Source organism: Callospermophilus lateralis, chromosome 4, assembly GCF_048772815.1.
Source record: "Callospermophilus lateralis isolate mCalLat2 chromosome 4, mCalLat2.hap1, whole genome shotgun sequence".
Taxonomy (NCBI): domain Eukaryota; kingdom Metazoa; phylum Chordata; class Mammalia; order Rodentia; family Sciuridae; genus Callospermophilus; species Callospermophilus lateralis.
Genome location: NC_135308.1, coordinates 66,171,142 through 66,196,014, shown reverse-complemented (window position 1 = coordinate 66,196,014; position 24,873 = coordinate 66,171,142). Strand labels below are relative to the sequence as shown.

At 47.8% G+C, this 24,873-nt stretch overlaps 1 protein-coding gene across 1 annotated transcript in view; it reads right to left on the bottom strand.

The window, feature by feature from the left end:
* The window catches only part of Wnt5b (Wnt family member 5B), a 114,697-nt gene extending 110,173 nt beyond the window's left edge, over window positions 1-4,524 (bottom strand). Inside the window, exon 1 of the mRNA XM_076854023.1 lies at window positions 4,369-4,524. Coding sequence (XP_076710138.1) covers window positions 4,369-4,374 — 6 coding nt within the window. The 5' untranslated portion in view covers window positions 4,375-4,524. The remainder of the gene's footprint in view (window positions 1-4,368) is intronic.
* Window positions 4,525-24,873: the final 20,349 nt, after the last annotated feature.

Below are 24,873 nucleotides of genomic sequence, written 5' to 3'. Positions count from 1 at the left end.
CCCCCACCTCCCCAGGGTGGGAACACACCTCTGCTCTTCCAAAGGGCCTGCAGCCCCAACTGAGACCTGGGCCTCAGCAGAGATTTCCAAAATCTGAAAGGGCTAAAGCTGGGCAAAGTGACAGAAAGTTACAACTGGAAGAGGCCTCTCAGACAATCTAATCCAATGTTCTCCCTTCATAGAAAAGATAGCAGAGAAAATACCTAACATGTGCACCCCACCTCTAAAAGAAAAATAAAAACAAAAACCTCAAAAGGCAGTAATGCAAGGATCAGTACATATGGGCAGGTTGAGTTCTTTGTAGGTATGGAGGTTTTGGGGGGCAAAAAAATATTCTGAGAAAACAGCCCCGTCGCTTTAAGGGTGGTACTTCTGCCATGAGCACCTCGGTAACTCAGAAAGGACCCCAGAGTCTGGCAGCGGGCTGGACAATGATTAGCACAGCCCCTGAGGACTTTCAGTGGCAGCCTGAGTCTAGCTTTCCTGAAAACTCCATGCATGTTACCTGGAAGGCACAGGGAACAGTTTGCCCCCAGTACTGAACCAGGTTCCAAATTACCCATGAGGAAAGAGTTGGGAAAAAAGCCACATGGGTGGAGAAGCAGGGAGGAGAGACACCAACTTTAGAAAGTCTGAAAGAAGATTCATGCAGTACAAAAAGACTCAACTGCAACCACAGGCGAAGAAGTCAGGAAACACTGCCGCAGCAGCCAGCCCAGCGGCCAGACCACGAGCCAGAGCCAGTGGGTCCAGCAGGGACAGAGCGGGCGGAGGGTTAAATTTAGCCAGGTAAACAGAGCCGCCCAGGAGTGGAGGGCGCCTGGTAGGAACAGAGCAATCACCTGCTCTGTGGTGCTAGGGGCATTTCTCATTGAAGGGAAAAGTTCAGAACTGAACCAAATAAGTCCATTTTCCGGGTCTCACCAACAGGCTGTGTGGGAAGCACAGCCTACACCTTAGAGACCAAAAGGGGGTTGTTTTTACTCTAACAGGTTGCTCAGATTAAAAACACTCAGGCCTTTTTGTTTTTACCGTGGTATCTATGACTTACCCTCTGCTGGATGTTTCTGGACACAGATACAGTTTAAAGAAGTCTGATAGAAAGCAGCCCAAGATGCCCTTACATGGAGCTCACATAAGCTCTTGCCACTCAGGATTTTTATATCTATTGCTGTTCTGAGTCTTGAGAGATCTGAAGGAGTAATAAAAATAACCTCCAACTACCACTATAACAAACACTCGGAGGATTCCCTTCAGGTGTGGGGCTGGAATAAATGTGGACTCTGAGGGCATATTTAGAAGATTGAGGAGTTAAATGACAGATTGAAAAGGAGCCAGGGAGAATCAAATCAGAATCACAGAGACGGGGAAGGCTTTCATGGACTTGCTAGGTTCTATTTCAGAGAAGACGAGGGCTATCACTTCATGCAAAATGGGCCCCTATGCTACAGGTGCCAGGCTGTGGCAATCCAGAAACCAGAAGAACTGTCTTAGAGGTAAAAATCAGAATATATCACCCTGGTCCTCTGCCTTTCTTGAAGAAAAACAAACCAAAAAGTCTTAAAAAAAATAATTTGAGGGGCTAGGGTTGTAACTTGGTGGTACAGTGCATCCAAAGACATGTGAGGCACTGGGTTCGATCCTCCCAGCACCAAATAAAAATAAATAAAATAAAGGTATTGTGTCCATCTACAACTAAAAATAGTTTAAAAAATCATTTGAGCTGCGGCTGAGTGGTGTTTTCCTCCATTTCAAAATAGTGTCTGTTCTCTCTTTGATATAGATGATTTGCAGTTATAAATAGCAAGGGGGAGGAGGTGCACAGGGCAATGCTGAAGGAGACCTCTTTGGAGCCACCATGAGCAGTGATGCGGCACTGGTGATGTCAGGCACAGGAGCCCAAGGAAAGAGGTATGGTTGGCATGTTTGTTCCACATGCACATGTGTGAGGCCCTGGATCCCATCCCCACACCACAAAAGAACAAACAAAATCTTTCCAGTTACCACTAGATTACGAGGAGGATGAAATACATAGGTAAAGAACAATCCTAGATTTTTGTTCTTTTCACAGCAATTTGGGGAATACATTACCATCATCATCATCATCATCATCATCATTGCTGGGGATGGAACCCAGGGCCTCGTCCATGCTAAACACATACTACACCACTGAGCAACACTCGTTAAGCTTTTTGGATAGAAAAAAAATTAGGAAAGGGCTAAGAAAGAAACCTTGGGAGATATTACAACCACCAAATGTACTAAGGAGGGAACTGTTTTCAGATGCTCTGGGCAAACATACACACTATATACCCTTACTCAAATGCAGAACATCAGAACCTGGGAAAGTAGGAATCCATGGGTGGAAAGGGGCCAGCAAGCTCCTTAAAGACTGGCTCTGGCTCCCCTGGCAGGTAGACCCCATCGTGTGTCATATGTCTTCTGATTGTCTTTAAGAAGAGAAAGGAAAAGAAGGGGAAGTCTCTTGCAGCTACCCTTGGAGACTTACCCTGACGTTGTGGCTTTAGGCCCCTACTCTCTTCACCCCCTGCCCTGGTGTCAGCACCATCTGCACCTGTTAGTAGAGATGCTGTCTATAGCTGTGCCTCTTTCCTCAGACTCCCACATTTGACATCACCAGGAAGACCCCAGCACTGCATCACTGCTCACAATGGCCCCAAAGAGGTCTCTTTCAGCATTGCCTTGTGCATCTCCTCCCCCTTGCTATTTATAACTACAAATCATCTGTATCAAAGAGAGAACAGACCTTATTTTGAAATGGAGGGAAACCACCACTCAGCTTTCCACCTCTAATAGGTCGGTGTGTTTGCCAGGACTTGTGTGTGGGTCTGGACAGACGTGCGGGTGCAGGCTCTGGGCCTGGCATCCACTCCTCTATGCTTGAGATCTTGCCTTCAATAAGTAAATTACATGTGCATTCCACCACAGGAGGCTGGATGCAGGAAAGTGTCCTCAAGCTTTCAGAGGTGTGCCTGATGCTCTCAGGGACCTAGGCTGCCTTAGGGGCCAACCACAGAAGGGGGCACCCTAGGCTTGCACCATGGGACTGTATCAGTTCTGGTAATAGTACAGGAGTGTGACCCTGCCCTGCTGACAGTCTTCTGTTCCTACACTGATGGCATGGGCACAGATGTCCCATCACAGCTCTGGCAAGTGAGCACATTCCTAGGCCATTGGAGAAGTTCAGGGGATTGGTAAGATGATCTGGAGCCTTTTTCCTCCAGGTACCAGGCTGTAACTCTGCTCAGAGTGACCGTCACTGAAAGCTGTTGCTAATGTGACCAGGTGACAAAAACAGTGAAGAAGGACCCCCTGTAAAGTGGAAGGCAAACTGTCCCCTTCCCACTCAACTCGGCTGAATAACCATTTCAGGGCTTGAGCCACCTCAATTTCTCTCTCTGTAAAACAGAACCAAACATTCTTCAAGCAAAATGAATTGTCTTACAATGATTTGTAAGGTGCAAATATCCAGGAAACCCGTCTCTCACCAGAGCGCTTGGCCAAATATTCAACGAGGTGCCCAGAGTGGATGGAGAGAGAGGTGGCTTCCCATCTCTCCCAGACGCAGAGAAGCAATCAAGGAAAGCAGAAAGAAAGCACCACCACCTCTCAGGGCTGCATCAGCTCTGGAGTGAGGCAAGAATTCTGGGACCTCTCGCCAGAGTTAAGGTAATCCATGTGCAGTCCCGCCCAAGTCCGCTCCAGGCCGGAACACACTCAAGTGGAGTGTTCCAGCTGGGCCGGGCCAATCCTGGGAAGAGTTCGAAAAGCTCTAGCAGCTCACACCTCCCCGACAGTCGCGGGTAGCGCCCAGGCTCTGTTCCTGAGCTCAGAGGTGGCCGCTGTCCGGGCCACCGTCTGGGTTGCCCGCCTCTCTGCGACCCCAGTCGCGAGCGCCAGAGCCGCCGCGGGAGGGCGAGGAAGCCCGCGCCCTACCTGCCTGCGCCGGGAGCGCGCCCTCCTCGCCGGGCGCCGCGCGCTCGCTGGAGGCAGCAGCAGCAGCACGGCCGAGAGGCAGGCAGTCCCAGCTTTGTTCGCAGCGGGGCCGGATAATTTCCTGCGCCTTCCTTCTCCCTTCCCGCCACCTGACCCGGCTGCGCCGACGCTGCAGACCCCACTCCAAGCCGAGCCAGCAGAGTTTGGTGAGCCAGAGAAGGGCCCGCTCCCGGTCCGTGAGCGCCGCGGCGCCCAGACCCAGCCGGCCCGCTGAGCGCCTAGGATCCGAGAAGCCGGAGGCAGCCCAATTAAGTTTTGGGGGCCCGGGAAGTGACCGGGGCGTCTCTCGGACGACGAGCCAGGGGACGGCCGCACAGCTCCGGGTTCCCACAGCTGGCAGCGGGCGCTTACCTGCATGTCCCGCCGCTTGTCAGGCCCGCGGGCTCCGGCTCTCTGCGCGACACCGCCGGGCTCTCGCAGCGCCCGGCACCGCTAAATCGGCCGGGCGCCGCGGTGCGTGGAGGCGCGGCCCGCGGGGGCCGGGGGCGGCCCGGAGCCCTGCCCCGCCGGTGGGGTCTGGGGCAGACACTGCCCGCTCCTCTCAGCGCGCGGGCCGCTCGGGCAGCCGCACCGGACTCTTCATCCGCGGCCGGGGTGAGGGGCTGGCGACGCGAGCGAGTGCGCCCTGTTTTGGGGGTCCCACCGAGCGTCTGCCCGGCCCCCTAGGTGCTGAAGCAGACGCTGCTGGTCCCAACCCGGACACTTCCAGCCCTCGGAGTCCGCGCTCGCCCCGGCCACGGGGAAGGCTCCCTGCTGGGCTCTGGACCCCCGAGCTTGGCCGGCGGGAGAAATCGCGGTTGCGGAGCTGGGGCCGAGTCCAGGGGAGGTCCTGGGCCCGGGGCGCCTGGCGCGGGCCGCCGCAGTGGGTCGTCCGTCGCTGGATTGCACGCTCTTCTCCGAGCGCGGGACCCGAGGAAGTTTCGGCCCCAAGTTGGCTGCTGGCAGGCGGCGGCCGCAGCTCAGAGTGCAGGGGCCGGCTCGGGGCGAGTGGATCCCGGGGCTCCGCCGCCTCCGCCCCGCCTCCTGCGCCGCCTCCCCGCCCCCCGGCAGCCGCGCCGGCCCCCAGCTCGCTCCTTCCCACCGGCCGAGCCCGCGACACCCCTCCTGAGGGCTCCTCCCCGTTGCTGGGACCGTGACCTCCGCACCTGCCTCCCGCCACACGCACGCATTCGACCGAGCGGCCCGGGACTTTGACGCGGAGGTGCACGAGGAGAGCCCCCCAGCCCGCAGGCCAGCCACCCCGCCCCTTCTACTGGCCCCACACGCCCGCAGCCGCCTCCTACCGGAACTCGTCCCCTCCTCCGAAAGGACCCGGGGGACCTGCCCGGGTCTAGCCCTCGTGGGGCGCCCCGGAGCCTGCACCCTGCGCGCCTGCCAGGAACACCTACCTCTCGGGCCACGGAGCTCGAATCTCTGAGAACAGGAGAGAGTACATCAATATCTCATATTTACGTCGAATACGGTCACTCAATTTAACCTCCTTTGAATCCTCAAAGATGCAGAGTGATTCAGCAGCTATTATTTCCACTCTGTAAACACAGGTCACTCCCCTCTCAGTCCTGGTCCCTTTTCCTCCAGCACCGGCACGGGCAGGTCTCTGAGCCTGGGAAGCCTGATGCAGAGAAGCTTCAAATGGGAAATGCTTCTGTCATGGACCTGCGGCTGAATTACTCTCCTGACTCTACGGGAAAACTGAGGCACATAAAAGTGCGACGACCAACCCTAGTAGTTAGGGGTTAGTAGCCTGCAAAGGTTACTTTGAATTTGTTTGGCCTCAGCTCAGACCAAAGTTTAAATGCTTTTATTGAGGTCTCCAAGTCTTGTTAACCAGCACACCTGGTGAGCTGCCCCAAAGGGTACTCCAGGAGGTGAAAAGAATTAGCAGATGTCCCAGGGACGCAGGAGCTCACCTGCAGCCGGCATGATTTGAGGCCAGCTTTCCAATCCCTTTTCTTTTTCATGCTGAAAACACCAGTATCCTCCCTGAGTAAGTAGGAGGACTCCCTGCTAAAGAAATTGCCTTTGAATGCAGTACAGGGGTGGGGGGTGGCAACAGTAATAATCAAAGAGTTTGCCTTTTCTTAATTAGTAACCAAACAAGATGACAGCCTTTCCCCTTTTGGGGGGAAGGGCAGCAGAGAGGGTCAGGGAGTGGATGGGACCAGGAACCCAGCATATGGGTTAGGCAATGAGGAGCAATTGTCCTAGGGATTTTACAATAAGGAGCCTAAGGGTTGTTCTAGAGAATGCTCCACTAATTAGTCTTGGAATTGTGCAGCCATGGGCCGGAAGTGCACTGTGACTTTTCTCACATTGGAATGAATAGGGTTTATGAGAGCAGGTCCAACAACTCTAAATGAGTGGCATATAATTGTTATGGGGGTCTGCCTTCATGAAGGGAAGCTAGTTCAAGGCTTTATCTTGGGGACAGATGGGACAAGGAGGGGAACTGGCATAAAAGCTTTGAGTACACTTTGTCAAATTATAAAAAGGCTCAGTTCCTGTCTTCCTCAGCATAAGGCATCAGTTCTGGAGTTAGGGTCTTTGTGGGAGGTCAAGGGAAGGCCTAGTCCAGGAGAACCTGATCATTCCAGAAGCAAGTTGGGAAAATTTGGGAATTCACCTCACCAAGATAACTGAGACCAGTTCTCACCCCCTGGGAAGTTTAGAATCTAGAGAAATGGGGTGTGGGGAAGCAAACCTCTAATTTGAAGCCTTAGAATGAGCACACAGGGTGACTTTGGCCCCAAACTGACATCCCAGAATAAGAGCAGGTGACAGATGATGGCTACCCTCACTGAAAATCTGGTAAGTCCTCCACCTGACACCCTCTCTGTTCAAGATGGGTCAACACTGGCCCTTTAGGGAAGATCTGGGCCCCCAGGAAAGGAGCATGCGGCTGAGTTGCTGGGCAGACATGTGAATGATCAGACAGCACATCCATGGGCCACATGCCCGAGGGAAGTGGTGAGGGCCCCACTGCTTGAGTCACAGACTGCTGGGGAATCTGCATCCCATTCTGCAGGCCAGGCTGGTGGGAATGTGGACAGACCTCACCCATGTTTTGTCTGTGACTGCTGGGTGGGGTCTCTCGCCTTCTCCCCCAAATTGAACATAACCCAAGTTGGTGTGAGTGGAGGGAAGGAAAGGGGAGCAGGATGGGGGATATTTGGCCTTATGAAAAATTTTTTAGTGATTCCTGCTTTGGTTGCAGACACACACACCCCCCACCCCCACATAATGTCCTCACAGGCTGCCAGGCACACTCAGGGTCCCATTCAAGCCAGAAAGTCTAGAAAGGAAACAAAGGCCCCTCCATATCCTTAAACCTTGGTGGTTTTTCCTTGGGCCCTCAGATAGTGTGTCCTTAGATCAGCTGCTTCCTGTCGACATCTGCAAGACTAGGACAAGGCACTTTTGGCAGCACTGTGGTCAGACTGCAGCACCCTTTTGATCAGAGGTCCTCCCTTCCACCTCAGGCTGCTTCTCTAGCCCCTTTCAAAGGGTTTATTTAGGATGCATGGAAATTTTCTTGGGGGAACCAGCCTGATGAGCCGTCAAAGCCCAGAACAAGATCAAGAAGCAAAGCTAATAACCTTTCATCCCAACAGCTATTTCACAGCCACTTGACCTCTATCACTCTTGTTATCCAGTGTTCATTTTCTGCTTGTTCTCTGGATGTGACATAGAAATCACTGTTTGTCTAAGAACAAGGGCTTTAAAGAACTGGTAGAGTCTGACCTAAATATCCAGACACCATCTGTAGATTACTCCCGCCAACCCACAATAGCTGAGACAACTTGGGACATCTGGTTCAGGGGAATTCTGAGAGCTGAAGGCAGCAGGGTCGGTAAGAAGAAAACCACATTAACATGAGTTATAATCTGGTTCTGCATTTCCATGGGGGCGGGGGCGGGGGGGCGGATTCCTATTAAGATGCTGGAAGCATGAAGGAATTTTTACAAAAGCAGAAGGAGGGCAACCTGCGGACAGTTCTTAACACCTGTTATATGTATTGAGCTTACCTGTATATCAACTGCTTTTCCACTGTATCTTAATTGAGATCCATCAAAATTATGATGGCCGTACTCATCTCTCTTGAATGGTTCTGCTCCAACCACCTCCCCCAAAGTGAGGCTGGTCCCTTCCAGGGAGGGGACCTAGGGTGGTTGCTGAGCTGGCCAGATCCTAGTCAGCGACAAGTGAAATCCACACTTGCAGTCTCTGTGATCTTGGGCAAGTCACTTATCTTGCTATGCCTCAGTTTCCTCATCTGAAAGACAGTAGTAGTAAGCTGCCTACCTTGTGCAAACAGGAGTAATAAGTATGATAATGTAGAAGCTAAGTACCCTGTCTCTTACACAAATGCATATTTGATGCATGTTAAATGATTTGTCTTATTACTATTAAATAGACATGACCTGATTTTCCATTTTTCCTTTTGGCCAGTCTAATGTTATTCTCCTCAAACATTTTTTTAGATTTTAATCCCTCCCTCTTTTTCTGTTAGGGAACATAGAGTCCCAAATTATTCCCTCCTCCTTTTCTTTTCTTTCTTTCTATACTGGATATTGAACCCAGGTGTGTTCCGTCTCTGAGTTACATCCCTAGCCCTTTTTTATTCTTTATTTTGAGTTAGGGTCTCAGTGGCTCAGGCTGTCCTCTAACTTGCGGTCCTTCTGCCTCAGCTTCCTGAGTAGCAGGGATTACAAGCATGCACCACTGCACCTGTCTCAAATTGTTCCTTTAATGAATTGCTGCTTCACAAGTACCTAGGTTGAAGCTGTCAAAGGTATTATTAAAAACTGGCAAAAATGAGAGCTAAGGATGTAGCTCAGTGGTATAGCAATTGTATAGCATATGTAAAGTCCTGGTTCAGTCCCCAGCACTGCAAAACAAAACAAACAGTAAAAGCCTGTAAACAGTAAAGCCAGGCGAGGTGGCACATGCCTCTAATCCTAGTGACTGAGTCAGGAGGATCAAGATTTCAAAGCCAGCCTCAGCAACAGTGAGGTACTTAGCAACTCAGTGAGACCCTGACTCTAAATAAAATATAAAATAGGTCTGGGGATGTGGCTCAGTGGCTGAGTACCCCTGGGTTTAATCCCTGGTACCCCCTCACACCCCTGGTCCCAAAATGAGAAAAACCTGGAAACCCCAGCCAACTGGAATAGAAAGTTTTCCTCATTTCACCACTTATCAATGCCCCATAAAAAGATGAAAAGTGTGAATAAATGCAGTCCTATTAATAAACTTCTCCAGTGATTGACCCCTACCCAAATAAGGCACTATTTGGGATTGTGATTGGCAAGAAATGCCACCTTTCCTTTGAGACTCTAGGAACCCCACGTCTCTCCTTTCCCCTCTTCTTAACTTTGACTAAATTCCTATAATGCATTCTATATTGCGGGACACTAAGAAAGAAACAGGCAGTGTCTGCCTCTAAGAACTTTTGCTATCGTGTGTGTGTGTGTGTGTGTGTGTGTGTGTATGTATGTATGTATAGCGGAGGCAGGATTGAAGCAATTGGAAACAGAGCAACAGAGGCCCCTGTCTGCTCCAGGTGCCAAGCCCTGACCCCCATTCTCCTCCCCACTCTCTTCCTGAGAAGCTTGGTTTATGCTGGGTAGATCACTTTCCTTCTTTGTTTTTTTTTTTTTTTTTTTTTTTTTCCTTTTTTTCTTTTTTGGCACTGGGAACTAAATCCAGGAGACTTTTCCACTGAGCCACATCCCCAGCCCTTTTAATTTTTTTATTTTGAGACAGGGTCTCACTAAGTTGCTGAGACTGGCCTTGAACTTGGGATCCTTCTGCCTCAGCCTGGGACTACATCCCTGGCTCCTCTCTGTTCTGTAAAGAACATGGGGGTTCAATAATCCCCAAGATTAAGTGAATCTACAAGTGAGGTAAAGGAAAAATCAAGAAAGACGGAACTTTGAATGGAAGACAATGAATTTGACTTCATATACACTCAATTTCGAGAGTCAAGGCGGGCATTCAAGTGTTGACAGCAAGAAATAGGGAAATGGAAGAGAGGTTAGAGGTCAGGGTGACAGGAGATGCAGTTTCAGCGAAGTGAGCTGATAAATATGAAAGCCAGACAGCAAGGGGTCCAGGCAGGAAGAGCTGGTGAAGAAGTCGGGCAATGTGTACAGATAATACCTACAAGTTTAAGAAAAGGGAAGAAGGGATGGGAGGGCACTGGGAAGGTCAAGTAATGTGTTTTCCAGCAGACAGCAGAAAAGGGGAGGGGTGAGCTGTTCCTGTTGTTGACAGGGCTGGAGCAGGAGGGAGGGCGACCAGCAATTTAACAAGGGGGCCGGCTTTTCAGAGCCTGGGGACCTCCTTCTCCAGAGTCTGTTAGCATTCAGGACAGGCAGCTACCAAGACAAGGCAAAGGCTGCCCCAGAAGGAGGGGAAACAGTGTATCAAGGAGGCAGTTGTCAGGGGTGGCTCCTGGGGAGGTCTGAGAACCCAGGTGGCAGAGGTGTCTCAACATCACAGAAGCTCCTGGGGAAGGGACTTCCTAGGGCTCTGATGGGCTGAATTGCTGGCTTTTTAAAAATATAGTTTCCCAGGCTGTAACTCTGGCCCTTCTAGCCCTTCTAGTGCCCCTGGAGAGCCTGGAACTTTTTTTTTTTTTTTTTTTTTTTTTTTTTTTTTTGTACTGGGAATGGTATCCAGGGCTTTGTACATACATAATAGGCAAGCACTATACCCCTGAGATACACCCCAAGCCCTTTCTGGCTTTTATTTGGAGACAAGATCTCACTAAGGATGGCCTTGAACTCAACACCCTCCTGCCTCAGCCTCCCAAATAGCAGGGATTACAGGCATGTACCCTGGCACCTGCTCTGGAGTCTGTAACTTTTAAGCCCCCACATATCCTGCTGATCCTCAACCCAATGTGAGTTTCAGCTGTGGGCTCCCAACAGTCCAGCACCCAGTGAGTGGGCTTGCTGAGATGGACAGAAGCCTCTCCCCTGGATCCCAGGAATCCTTCCAGCTCTGTTCCCTGGACTGCAGTGCTTTGAGATGGGAGTGGGGAGAGCTGTGTGGTTTCCAGCAGCCTGCTCTTCCTCCCCTTGGCGGAGGAAGGACCAGGTTCCGTGTGCTCAACCTGAGCTGAGACTAGGTTCCCGGTTCTGCCACTGCGCTGGAAAGTCAACTTTTGCTAAATGGCACTTAATAAGGATACTAAGGGAAATCCACAGGTAATCCAAATGTCTCAAGGTAAGTAACAGTCTGTCTCCTGACCTGTAATTATCATCAAACACATTTATAAACTACTGAAACTTGGCTAAACAGTTTCTTTCTTTTTTTTTTTTTAAAGAGGGAGAGAGAGAGAGAGAATTTTTTAATATTTATTCTTTAGTTTTCGGCGGACACAACATCTTTGTTTGTATGTGGTGCTGAGAATCGAACCCGGGCCGCACGCATTCCAGGCGAGCGCGCTACCGCTTGAGCCACATCCCCAGCCCAGCTAAACAGTTTCTATGTGGAGCGCTTGTCCAATTGGAGAAAAAATGGTTATATAACAGGTGAGTGATAAGTGAGAATGTATCAGTGTAACAGTATAATTGGTAAAGTATTCAGAATGTTAAGTTTAAAGGATTTAGCCCAAGACCTTCCCTTCCCTTACTCTTGGATATTTTTCAGTTTAGTTATGTAAAATCCATTTTCTAATATATAACCAGTGTCAGCAGGCTTCACTTGAGTTTTTAAAATATGTCGATTATCTAAGGCAGTGAAGTGTGCCTATAGTCTCAGCTACTCAGGAAGCTGAGGCAGGAGGGTCTCTTAACCCGAGGAGTTCAATGCTCACCTGGACAACAAACAAGACTGTCTCAAAAAGTCAATGAATAAAAATAACAGTCAGGGGGCTGACACTGGGAACTGAACCCAGGAGCACTTTTCCACTGAGCCACATCCCCAGCCCTTTTTATTTTTTTATTTTGAGACTGGGTCTCACTAAATTGCTGAGACTGGCCTTGAACTTGGGATCCTTCTGCCTCAGTGTGGGACTATAGGCATATACCACTGCACCTGGCTCCTCTCTGTTCTGTAAAGAACATGGGAGTTCAATAATCCCAAGATTAAGTGAATCTACAAGTGAGTTAAAGGAAAAATCAAGAAAGATGGAAATCAAGACAATGCACTTGACTTCATATACACTCAATTTCGAGAGTCAAGAGGGGGCATGCTAAGCAAGCGCGCTACCACTTGTGGTAGCGCGCTTGCCTAGCATGCATGAGGCACTGGGTTCGATTCTCAGCACCACACAAATGTAAAATAAAGATATTGTGTCCAATAAAACTTAAGAATAAATATTTTAAAAATTAAATAAAAAATGTTTTTTAAAAAAGGAAAATAACAGTCAGCTACAATATTAATTAGTCTCCAACATTTCTCCTTTCCTAAGACTTCATGCACAGACCAAAATAAAGTGAGACGTGAAAAGATGATTACCAGCAAAAAGATGGAAATTAGATCCAGTAATCTGCCTTTTGAATTTTAAATATGAATCTTAAACATCTTTGATTCTAGGGGGATTTTGAACAGATAAATACTATCAGTTTTTATAGGCGTAGAGGTGTATTGAAGGTACCCGCTTACAGGCCCCAAACCCGAGTTTGGGGAGACAGATCAGGAGAGTGCTGGGCAAGAGGCAACTAGCCCCGGGGAAGGCCCGGCTGGTAACCTCCCTGTGCAGAATGCTGAGCATCCCTCCTATGCCCGTACAGCTACCTTCCCTTTTAATTTTCCCTTTACGTTTCTCAAAGCCTGGTAACATACCTGTATCCCCACCTGCCTATTTTATTCTTGGGCTGCTGTCTGTGGTGTGTTTTAAGCAGGAATTTCTGGAAACAGAAAACTACTATACCCAGTGGTAGAATTTCAGGCACCAGGCATCTAGTGGTGGAGGTATTTCAGAGCCCCAGAGGGAGGTGGGAAAGCTCCTGGGAGCCTCCTGGTACCTTCAGATCTTACCACCCAGGCAAAAGCCTGCCCCTTGAGTCTACTCCTGGGGAGGGCTCGCCTCAGGGCCCCCCACCATCCCCACCAGTGGCAGGTGGCCAGGAGTTACTTACTCACCTTCTTGAATGGAAATGTCCATGTGGGCTTGCCGTAAGTTATAGGGACAAAGGTGTCTAGGAGCTGACAGCAAAGGCCCTGCCAGGTAACAGGCCAGGCCAGGCAACCCACAATCCTCCGAATTTTTCTTTCCTGGGTGGGGTTTTGATTGTGTGTTTTGAAGATGCTTTATTGTAACAATTAAAGGATCAGGACAAATCTGGCCACAATCAGTATTTTAAAACCCTCTTGCTTTGCACTTAAAGAACCCTCAGCAAGGCTCTGCTTGCAACGATGACAGACAAGAGCGACCCAGACACAGGACACTCACTTGCTACATATGCCAAGCACATAAATATTTACTTAGGTAACAAGCAATGGCCAGGTGCCTTTAATGTGGCTGTGTGTGAAGGGTGAATCATGCAGGTTGGCAAACGGGGAGTTTCTTCCCTGGGGAACAGAAACAAAGAATCATCAACAGTAGAAAGGGGGAGAATGGAACTGGGGGAATATGAATATGGGGTATTCCAAGAAGGTGCAAGAGAGGAAAGTTGGTGGGCGCCACTGGGAGGACCTGACCTCTGCCCCAGAGGCCACTGTTTATCAGCACATTCCAGCAAAGTATAGAACCTCAGCCGGGAAGGCCAAGATGGGAGGGTGCAGAGAGACCACATCCAGCCAAGGGCTGGGGTGTGGCTCAGTGGTAGAGCACTTGCCTAGCATGTATGAGGCTCTGGTCTCCATCCTCAGCACTGCAAAATTTTAAAAAATAAAATAAAAGAAAGAGAACTTCCCCAGTGAGGGGGGCTCCCAATGAGAGTCCCATTAAGTGGCCACAGGCCTACTGTTCTGCCCCAGGAAGGTCTGAGCTCCAGAAGCCAGGCCATCAAGAAGGTGGCCCTGGTATAGTACAGCATTTTCTCCCACACAGATAACCCCATAACCCGCCTCACAGCCCAGACCCAGTTTTGGCCACAAAACTGTACAGAAGCCGGTCTGGCCTTCTCCTCCTGACTGCTGTCCCTCTAGTGACCCCCACCACTCTGTGGGCCCAGCATGGTGGTGGAGTGGCTGTGGCGGGCTGATGCTGCATAATCTAGAAACACTGTCTTGTCAGCACCATGCTAGAGTCTAGCTCCCAGGATCATTTCTGTGGCTACCAAATGTGGGTGTTTCTTTTTTTAAACATTTTTTTTAGTGGTAATTGGACACAATATCTTCATTTTATTTATTTATTTATATATGGTGCTGAGGATCGAACCCAGGGCCTCACACATGCTAAGCAAGCGCTCTACCCCTGAGCCACAACCCCAGCCCAAAGATGGGTATTTCATCAATTGCACTGTGAAAGGAAATATTTTCTTTTTCTTTTTAAAATTTTCTACCTTTTTAAAAGGTATCTTTTATTTATTTATCTATTTTTATGTGGTGCTAAAGATGGAACCCAGTGCCTCGCACGTGCTGGGTGAGCACTCTACAGTTGAGCCACAACCCTAGCCCCTGAAAGGAAACCTGACGGGGAGGTTTTGCTTGTTTATTTGAGACAGGATCTTGCTGCATTTCCCAGGCTGGCTTCTAACTCCTGGGCTCCAGCAATCCTCCTGCCTCAGTCTCCTGAGGAGCTGGGACTTACAGGCATATCCTACCACACCTGGATGAAATGCTAGTTTTTGTGTATTCTGTACGGCATGTGGTTTCAGAAAGTACACGCAGGGACAACCACCTCTATCTAGGACTAACTGCTGAGTGGTAATAGCATGTGGACAACAACAATAATAACCAATTCAAATTGAGATTTTGCCATGTGCTAAGAAATTTAATCCTGAAAACAATACTCCAAGGTCAGTGCTGATATGATCCCACATCACAGATGAAAAAACTGAGGCTAGAGAGGCCTAGTTACCTTCCTGTAATCATACAGCCGGCAGGGGTCCAGGGCAGTCTTCCACGCAGTTGTTGAGGAGCCTGTCTAGAGAGACTGAGGGGATTCCTTGTTGCTTTTTAGATAAACTCTGTCCCTAACCACCAGATTAGAAAATGGCTCTACATTCCTACTTTTCAGAACCTATGTTTCTACAGTTACTCAGGGACCAGAAATCAACTATGGCTCAAATTCTATTCTATGTTATGGGAGAGGAAGAATTGACAAAAACACTTGAGAAAAACCTATAAGATAAAGTGTTTTTTTATTTTTAATTTTTAATCTAATCTGTTCAAGTTCACAGTCATGCAGGAAACTGGTTTTTCCCACACCAAGAATGGGCAAAAGGGTGACCCTTTGGTTCTGACCTCCACCTCTCATCCCTGGGGCCAGAGGGCTGATGAAATTTCCATGTGGTTCTTGGAACTCTAGGGAACAAAGATTAGACCACCCCCATGAGATACAGGCCTCCTAAATTTGGGGGATGATACATCCTCCATTTTAGTCTTACCTGACCTTTTTCACCTCTACAAAACTAGAGGCTCCAAAAAAAGCCAAGACTCCACCAAATCCCAGGGTGGGGAGCTCCCCCTAGTGGCCCAGTGGACCCACTTGTTGATGGCTCTGGGGTCTTTTGTCAACAAGGGAAGGAAGCTCTTGTTGGAGGTAGAGTCTGGCTAAGATAGAATTGTTTACTTCAGGACCAGAGAACCAGGCTGGGCCTTGAAGAAACACCTGCATGCCCATGTTGACAGCAGCACTATTCACAGTTGACAAAAGGTGGTAGCAACCCAATTGTCCATTGATGGATGAAAAGACAAACAAATTGTGGTATAAACACAAAGGAATATTATTTAGTCTTAAAAAGGGAAGAAATTCTGCAATATTTTACATGGATGATCCCTGAAGATGTTATTGTAAGGGAAAAAAGCCACAGAAAGATAAATACTGTATGATTCCATCTACATAAGTTTCCTAGAGTCAAGTTTGTAGAGATAGAAAGTAGAAGGGTAGTTGCCAGGGATTGGGGAGGAGGGAACGAAGGATGAGCATTGAATAGGTGCAGAGTTTCAGTTAGGCATGATTTAAAAGTCCTGGAGATGAATGGTTGTACAACACTGTTGAATACACTTAAAGCCACGGAATCATATACTTCAAAGTGGTTAAAAAGATAGATATGTAGATTTTGCCAAAAGCCAAAAAACAAAACAAAACAAACAAAACCAGAATCAGAGAGACAGAGAGTGTCCGCTCGTTTTTGTGAAGAACATAAAAAACATATTTTTCCAGATACCTAAAATGTTTTTTTTAATCACTTGATTCAGGTTAAAAATTGCAATGCTTGGTCTTAGCCTCAAATAAAATCTAGGATGAACGTTGTTAAAATCCATTAAGTTCAAAAGAGTAAAATGGGAGGGATTATTTTCCTTGATGTAAAACTTACCAAAAGCAAACTCAAGACAGGGTCTTAGCGGAAGGTCAGACAGATGCGTGGAATAGAATAGAGAATCCAGAGCCGACCACATAAACACGCCCACATGATTGTGGACAGGGGGGCAAAAGCATTAAAATGGGGAAAGAAACATCTTTCAACAAATGATGTTGGACAATTGGACATATACAGATTAAAAACGTAAATTTCAAATTCATATTTTGTTAAAAATGAATTTTAAGCAAATCATAGATTTCCATGTAAAATGTGAAACTATAAACTTTTGGAAGAGAACAGGAGAAAAATCCTCAGGACTAGAAATAGGTAAAGAGTTCTAAGACATGACACCAAAAGCATGATCCATAATATTAAAAATTTGATAAAGTAAGAGACCCTTTTAAGAAGGTGAAAAGTTACAGTCTTGTAGGGAGAAGATATTTGCAAGCTGTACCTGACAAAAGATTATTTTAAGAATATACAGAGAACTCGAAACTCAGGAGTAAAATGAAAAGCCCAGTTGAAAAATGAGCAAAAGATATGGCAGATGTTTCATGAAAGGGGATATATAGATGGCGATATGCACATGAAAAGATGCTCATCACAAACCCACAGGGAAATGTGCATTTACAATCCAAAGAGGTGCCGGGCACAGTGGTGCACTCCTGTAATCCCAGTAGCTTGGGAGGCTGAGGCAGGAGGATCACAAGTTCAAAGCCAACCTCAGCAACTTAACAAGACCCTGTCTCAAAATAAAAAGGGCTAGGGATGTGTCTCAGTGGTTAAGCAACCCTGGGTTTGAAACTTGGTACCAAAACAAATAAACAAAAACCCCAATGAGGTATCACTACACATTAGAAGAACTAAAATAAAAACAGTGACACCATCAGACTCAGGCAAGAATGTAGAAAAAAATGGATCTCTCATGCATTGCTAGTGGGAATGTAAAGTGGTTCAGCCACTTTGGGTAATAGTTTGGCAGTTTATCTTATCTTTTAGCAGTTCTGGGGATCCAACTCTGGTTCTCGAATGTGCTAGGCAAGTGCTCCACCACTGAGCTAGAGCCCCAGCCCCAGGCATTTTCTTAAAAAATGGTACATGGGCTTACCAGATGATCCAGTGATTGCACACCTGGACATCTTCCCCAGAGGAATGAAAGCTTATGTTCACACAAACGCTTATTTGCACTAGCCAAAAATTAAAAAGAGCCCAGATAGCCTTCAATAAGTGAAGGGTTAAATCAACCATGGTATATCCATTCCTGCTCTCCTGCTCAGCAATAAAACAGAATGAGCTTTGATACATGCAGGAATGTGGATGAGTCTCAAAGGCAGTGTGTGGAGGGAAAAATCTCAAAGGTGAAGGGTACAGGGGCCTCTGTGTACTTAGGTCTCTAACTTCTCCTGAATAATCACTTCAAAAACAACAAAGCCTGGAACAAATCCACTGCAGCTCTTCAAGAGACAAGGAGCATGCCTGGGGACAGACTCAGTGGTACAGCCTGAGCTAGGCCTGCACGAGGCCCTGGGTCCTATCCCTACTGGGGAGAGAGAGAAAGAGTGTGGGGAGGGAGAGAGAGAGAGACAAGGAAGAAAGGGGAGGCAACATTATGAAATGTTTGCCCTGAGCCAGGACTGAGCCAGGCGGCCTCTATGGACCAACTGAAATATGTAAGATCCTATTTTATAGACAATCAGACCAAGGCCTAATGTAGAACTGTGTTTCAAACCAACTCTCTCTGACCCTAAAGCCTCTGTTCCTTTAAGGAGCTGGAGTGTATATGAGCTTGTGAGGTCGAGGGCCTGAAGAAGAATAAATAGTCACGGCAAAGGAAAATTGGGGGTGGGGGTAGGAGTGTAGCTCAGTGGTAGAGTATGTTTTTTGCATATAGGGGGCCCTGGTTTCCATCCCCAGCACAAGAAGAAAGAGAGAGAGAGAGAGTGAGAGAGAGAGAGAGAGAGAGAGAGAGAGAGAGAGAGATAGTTCTGCTTTGCCTGCCAAAGTTGCCACCATCTCAGAAGCAAGCCCTGTGTACCTTATTTCACCCATCACCAGTTGAATGATTCATCATTCACAGAAGCTAATCAAAACAAACCCTTACCTTCTGAAAGCTTATGCCCTTCCTTAAGCACTGCTTTTGTCCTGTGGTGGCTACTGAGCGATACTCACCTCCTTGGCTGGTGCCTGGGCACTCCAGGTTCTGCCCAGCAGCCTCCATAATAAACGTTTCCTCCCGCTGCTCCCCATGTGGATGGGCTCCTCTGACAGTTTTCACTGCTCTCAGTCTATCTAGGTTCTGTCCATCTTTCCCAACCCATGACATGGTCTCCATCTTCTCAGTCCACAAAGCCTGCCTGACTACTTCAACATCCCAGGGGTCCCCCTTCCTCACGCCCAAAAGCTTAGGTCTCAGACTGGGGACGTGGCTCAGGGTAGAACCCTTGCCTAGCAAGTGTAAGGTCTTGGTTCCGTCCCAGCAGCACAACAAACAAAAACTTAGGTCTATCCAGCACACAACGAGCACTCAACACAGACTTCCTGATGGAGTCACTGGGAACTGTCACATACGGTCTTGCATTGACACTAAAAATATGCATATTTGTCCTGCTTTTTAGATAGATAATAAATGTCTTAGTTTTTGTTTTTTTGCATTCTTAATATCCCTTAGACCAATTTATAACTGATTTTAAAATAGTCACCAATAATGAGAGACTACAACTGCACATCAGCCTTCACCCGCTGGTCAGCAATTTTGAAAACAGCGCTGGGGTCCACCTACCATGGACTTTCTTCCTCCTGTTGCTCATCTCACAAAGGTGCCAGGATGTGTCTCTTTTAGCCATGGCCCTTCTACCCTCTCTCTGTGAGGCTGTTTCCTTCAGCAGTCATCACCTTCCTTGGGGGTGCTGATGTGGCTCCTTCAGTTTCAAATTCGCATCTGGAATGAACTGAGACCCCGTGCTCACAGTCGTGCTCATCCTCTCTGGGGATGAGCAAATTAGGAAGGAGCTGTAGAAGGCGTAACTGAAAGAATTGGTTAGTGGCTGGGGAGAGGGCTGGGCTGTTGGGATGAAGGGGTCTGACCTCCCGGCCATTCATAAATAACACCCGTGGGGCTGAGGCTAGAGGGAGACACGCCAGAGGGAGGAAGGTGTTAGTTAAACCCAGCTGACTGCAGAACTCGCTCATGGGAGACAGTGGGAAAATCTGACTCGCTCACTCCCTAGTTTCTTCTGAACCAGCATCCAGGGGCTCTGGGAATCCTCCCGAGCCAGCAGGATCTTGAGGGCATCTGTTCAATATGGTGGCAGGCTAGCATGAACTATTCAGAGCAATCCTGGCAAATTCCCAGGAATCCGGGCCACCATGCAGAATTATAAGAAGATGAAAATGAGGTCTCTAGTTTTTTTTCTCTAAGACAGGGGTCAGCAAACTATGTCTACCCAGCTGTTCCCAGCCCACTGGCTGTTTATGTACATCCTGAAAGCTCAATGACTTTCGTGTTTAAATGGAGGGGATTTTTTTTTTTTTAAGAAAAATAGTTGTGCATATGGTACTAAATTCAAATTTCAGTGTTCACAAGTTGTTTTTTTGCCTATAGCTGCTTCAGCACTATGATAGCTCAGATGGGTCAATGCAGAGACTGAATGAGCTGTGAAACCTATTATCAAGATCAGCTATGTAATTCAAGGTACAACATAAAAATGTGGAGCTGGTTGTTAAAAATATCTGTTAAAGAGGTTGGGGTACAGTTCAGTGGTAGAGTGCTTCCTTAGCGTATGTGAGACCCTGGGCAACATCTCCAGCACCAAAAAAAAAAAAAAAAAAAAAAGGAATCCATAATGGCCACAGTTGAGCATTCAGTCAAGTGTGAGACCCTCTGACTCTGAGGTCCTGTGAAACTGCTTGTGAAACCAGCCTTGGCTAGAATACTTGCCGTCTGGCTCTCTACAGACAAAGTTTGCTAATCTCTGCTGTTGGAGTTCAAACACCAACAACAAGCTTTTTCTTTTTACTATTAATGTCAATCTCTAGCAAAAGTATAGAAATTATTAAAGGGTCTTTGGAAACTTTGAAAAGAAATTATTAAATATTAGGCCACATTATGGGTTCACTAAAAAGAAATAATTCCAAATTAGATGAGCCTGTTTGTTTTTTTTACAGAATCATCCAAGGGATGGGTGGAGGGTGACTGCAGAAAGCCAGGCAAGTGAATGTCATAGGTGTCCATATTAGTCCTTCCATTCAGGCAGTCACATCATATTTATGTCAAAATACCAGGAAAAGGGGCTGGGGTTGTGGCTCAGCAGTAGTGCGCTTGCCTGGCATATGTGAGGCTCTAGGTTCGAGCCTCAGCACCTCATTAAATAAAAATAAAGGCATTGTGTCCAACTACAACTAAAAAATTTTTTTTAAATATCAGGAAAAAAAGGTGACATTTCTTCATGTTGAAAAGTCAAATTTAAGGGTGTACATCTTTTTTTTTTTCCCCTGTTGTACTGAGACTTGAACCCAGGGGGTGCTTTGCCACTGAGCTACATCCCATCCTTTTTATTTTTTATTTTGAAACAGGGTCTCACTAAGTTGTTGAGGGTATCACTATACTGCTAAGGCTGGCCTCCACTTTGTGACCCTCCTGCCTCAGCCTCCTGGGTTGCTGTAATTATAGGCATGCACAGTTGTGCCCAGCTATTTCTAAGTCTTCTTATTTCTCAGATATCATAATAGCTCATTTGAAAGTATTCCTAGTCTAATAGATGGGTTGAAAGATTACTTTTAAAAAGTTACTTCTAAGTGACTTGGGCTTTTTTCTTAGGCCATCTTCAGAGGTGGTGAATGAAGCTGAACATGCATCAGTCTATCAGTCATTGAACTTAGCCTAAACCTAGTCCACAGATAGGGGGCAGCTCCAAAATGGAGGATGGGTGAACCCTGTAAGGTTCATATCTTTGTGGTTGCCGGCAGTTTAAGGATCCAGGTGTTGTTATAGCTGCACAGAGCCTCGAACTGTCTCCACTCGACGACATCAGTTGATTACATAAAATGTGAGATGCTACTTCTACGGGAAGTCCTAATGGGGTCTCCATTTCCAGTTGGAGCAAATGGTACTGACTTTTGTCGTTCTTTCTGGTGGAGGAGCGTCATATTGTTGAGGTAGAACGAGGCTGAGGGTGGGATCCAGGCCCCACCTGTGCCTGGCCTCTCTAGTTTACCAGCTCAGGGGTCAGCCCTTGGGCAGATGTGCTGTTTACTTCCTGAGGACCAGGAGGCTCCCAGGGCAGGGAGCACACTGTCCAGGCTCAGGCAGAACTGGCTGCAGGTGGGGATGGGGGCCCTGGCTTGTGTCCCTGTTAGCCAGGGCCCAGCTGTCTCCCTCAGAGGCCTGTGTGCCTCACTGACAGTAGCCAAGAGTTCAAGGACAGGGGCTGCTGCCACTCAGTAGCCATGAGACCTTGAACACACTCCTTGGTGCTTTTAGGCCTCTTTAATGTTTCCCAGGAAGAGACTGGACAAGATCACTACTTAAGACCTTTTCTAGTTCATCATCTATGGATCTAGGACGAAGGGCTTTCTCCCATAAAAATCTGTTCATATTGGAATCGACTTTAGTGAGCTAAAGGAGAAGGGTGTAGTTGAAGGGATTCTTTCAATAAGAGGGAAGCTGGGGAGACCCCACTGGCCTCTCATGCTGCCCCCAGTGGCAAGCAGCCTCTCCTTATGTCCCACATCAAGGGAATTCTCAGGAGGTTTCTGCTCTAAACCAAACAAACTAGTAAAATGTTGTCACTCAACCTCTTTGTGCCCCCTTCTCATTTGGAAAATGGAGGAAGCCTGCAGGTGGACTTTTAAGTAAACATGAGGGGGTCAAAATAATGTCCAGACAGCCTGCGTCAACAGTGAGGGGAAAGGAGGTCCCGGGCTCCCCGGGGAAGGGCCTGGGTGGGCCAGGTACCCCCAGGATCCTTTCAATACTCTAGACACACAGCCCTAAACTGGGGCCACAGCTGGGCAAAAGAGCAGCTCAGGCCTGGGGGTGCTGGTACCAGTGGCCGGTCCCGCAGAGAGGCCTTGGTGTGCAGCTAGTGAGTTGTCTCTTAAAAATTTGTTTTATTTGTGTTTTATTGTGGCAAAATACACATATATACATCTTTTTAATCATTGTTAAGTTCACAATGGTGGAACTAAGTACATCCACAATGCTGTGTGTCTATCACCACAATCTATACTCAAAAGTATCCCTCAACAAAAGCTCTAGCCATCAACTTACCCTTCCTCCCTTATCCCCACTTTCCATCTCTATCCACCATTATTATTATTATTATTAGGGCGGGGGATCAAACCCAGGGCCCCCCACATGCTAAGCATGCACCCTATTACTGAGCTACAACCCAGCCAACTTTTATTATTTTTTAAATTAATTTTTTAAGTGACAAAATTTGTATAACACAAAAGTTACCATCATAACCATTATTTTATCATCATAACAATTTTTAAGAATCCAATCCGGTAGCATTGGGTACATTCACGAAGTTGTGCGACCATCACCACCATCCCTCTCCAGAACTTTTTCATCTTCCAAATTGAAACTGTACCCATTCAACACCTCACTCCCCAGTCTCTCCTCCCTCCAGCCCCAGGTGCCCAGGGCTTATGTGAGGGGTCACGAATAGGCCAAAAGACTGCTTTCTGCCTCTGTGAATCTGTCTCTTTTAGATACCTCAGGTGAGTGAGGTCACTCGATATTTGTCCTTTCCTGTGGGGCCTGTTTCTCTCGGCAGCGTCTCCAGTGTTCCTCTGTGTTGTAGCATGTGTCCAGGTTTCAGTCCTTTTAAACTGAATAAATCTCCATTACACATATGTATATACCACAGTTTGTTTCTTCTTCGCTACGGCGGATGCTGCTGCTGGGAATGTGGGTGTATAAATACCTCGGAGAATCTGCTTTCAGTTTTTTTGGATGCATACCCAGAAGTGGGATTTCTGTATTTGATTTCTTTTTCTTTTCTTTTTTTTTTTTTTTCAGGGTCTACCATACCATCTGGAGTGGCCTCTGAAAGAGCACCACAGGCTGCATTCAGAGAAGATGTGGGGACTGTGGAAGGCAGGGGAGGAGGAACCCGGGCTCCGGGTCAGAAGGCCTGGCCTTCAGTCTGCCCCATCACTGCCAGTCAGTGTGACTCCAAAACAGGAGTGGAGGCCTCAGTTTCCTCCATACTCATGGAACGCGTCTTTATTAACATCTAGGAGGATTCTCCAGACATCTTCTATGCCCAGGGGTATACTGATGACAAAACAGACAGGAGGCGTGGTTTCATTCAGCGTTGGTGTGCAACGTGGACACTGATCACCAGCAACAGACATAAAGGACTAGCTCAGTACCTAACTCGTCATGTGCACTTAATGTGTAGTTCTTTGACATGGCAGCTGGGAGGCCTGGTGATTGATCAAGAATATTGTATGTTCTCTTAAAAATAACCTCCTATTGAGGTAGTCATGTACATAACTGCCTTCTAATTCTCATTTTTAAAATCCAAAGAGGGCCACAACAACAACAAAATCAAGCAAACGTCAAGGATGCTCGATATGGAAGTACCAGGAGACCCCATGCAGGGTGGGAGGGCCCCAGTAAGTTAGCTGACCATAGTGGGTGGGGGTGGGAGATGCAAAGTGGGGACCTAGGTGGGCCTATGTGGGTTTGCTTTGGTAACTAAAGTAACTGACAGTTAACAGTGACTGACACAAACCTGGAGACAAACACATCTCAGCAAACCTTAAAAGGCATCTCCAAGAGAGCTGGTGAGAGAGGCAGAAAATAAACACTGGGGTTTGGGGCAGGAAGCTCCTCCACCTACCTGGCCCAGCGGCAAACAGCTGGGTTTTGTGTTCTGGAGACCCAGGAAAATTCTTTCCTGGCTCTTCTGGGAACAGATCCGACCTTGAAACTGCCCTGGGTCCACACCCCAACAGGGAGGACTCGGGCCCACAGGCCAGTGCCATTCCCGCCCCTGCGGTTTCCTGATCCTGGTGGCTCTATGTATGGAGGAAGAGAAGGAAACATTTTTGTGGTGGAATCTTTTTAAGTAAAGGAGAAAACGAGAGAGAAAGAAAATAAGGCAAGGGCTGCCCTGCTGGGGGTTGGAGTCGCTGTCCCCAAGGAGCCTTCTTAGTGGGCAGGTGCAGGAGAGGCGGGCAGGGGGCAGGGCAGGGGCGCGGGGAGGGCAGGCATTTCTTCCCCACCAGCGTGAGCAGCCCCTCCTCCCCCTCCCTCTCAGGAGGAGAATTCAAAGAAACACCAGGAGGAAGTAATTACATTTAATAGAAGCCCTGGCTGGAGACACAGATTCCCAGCCAAGAGTATTTAGTGGCTATTTACAGAGACACTTGCAAACACACGTACATGGGGGGCGATTCCAAAGGTGTTAGATGGGGT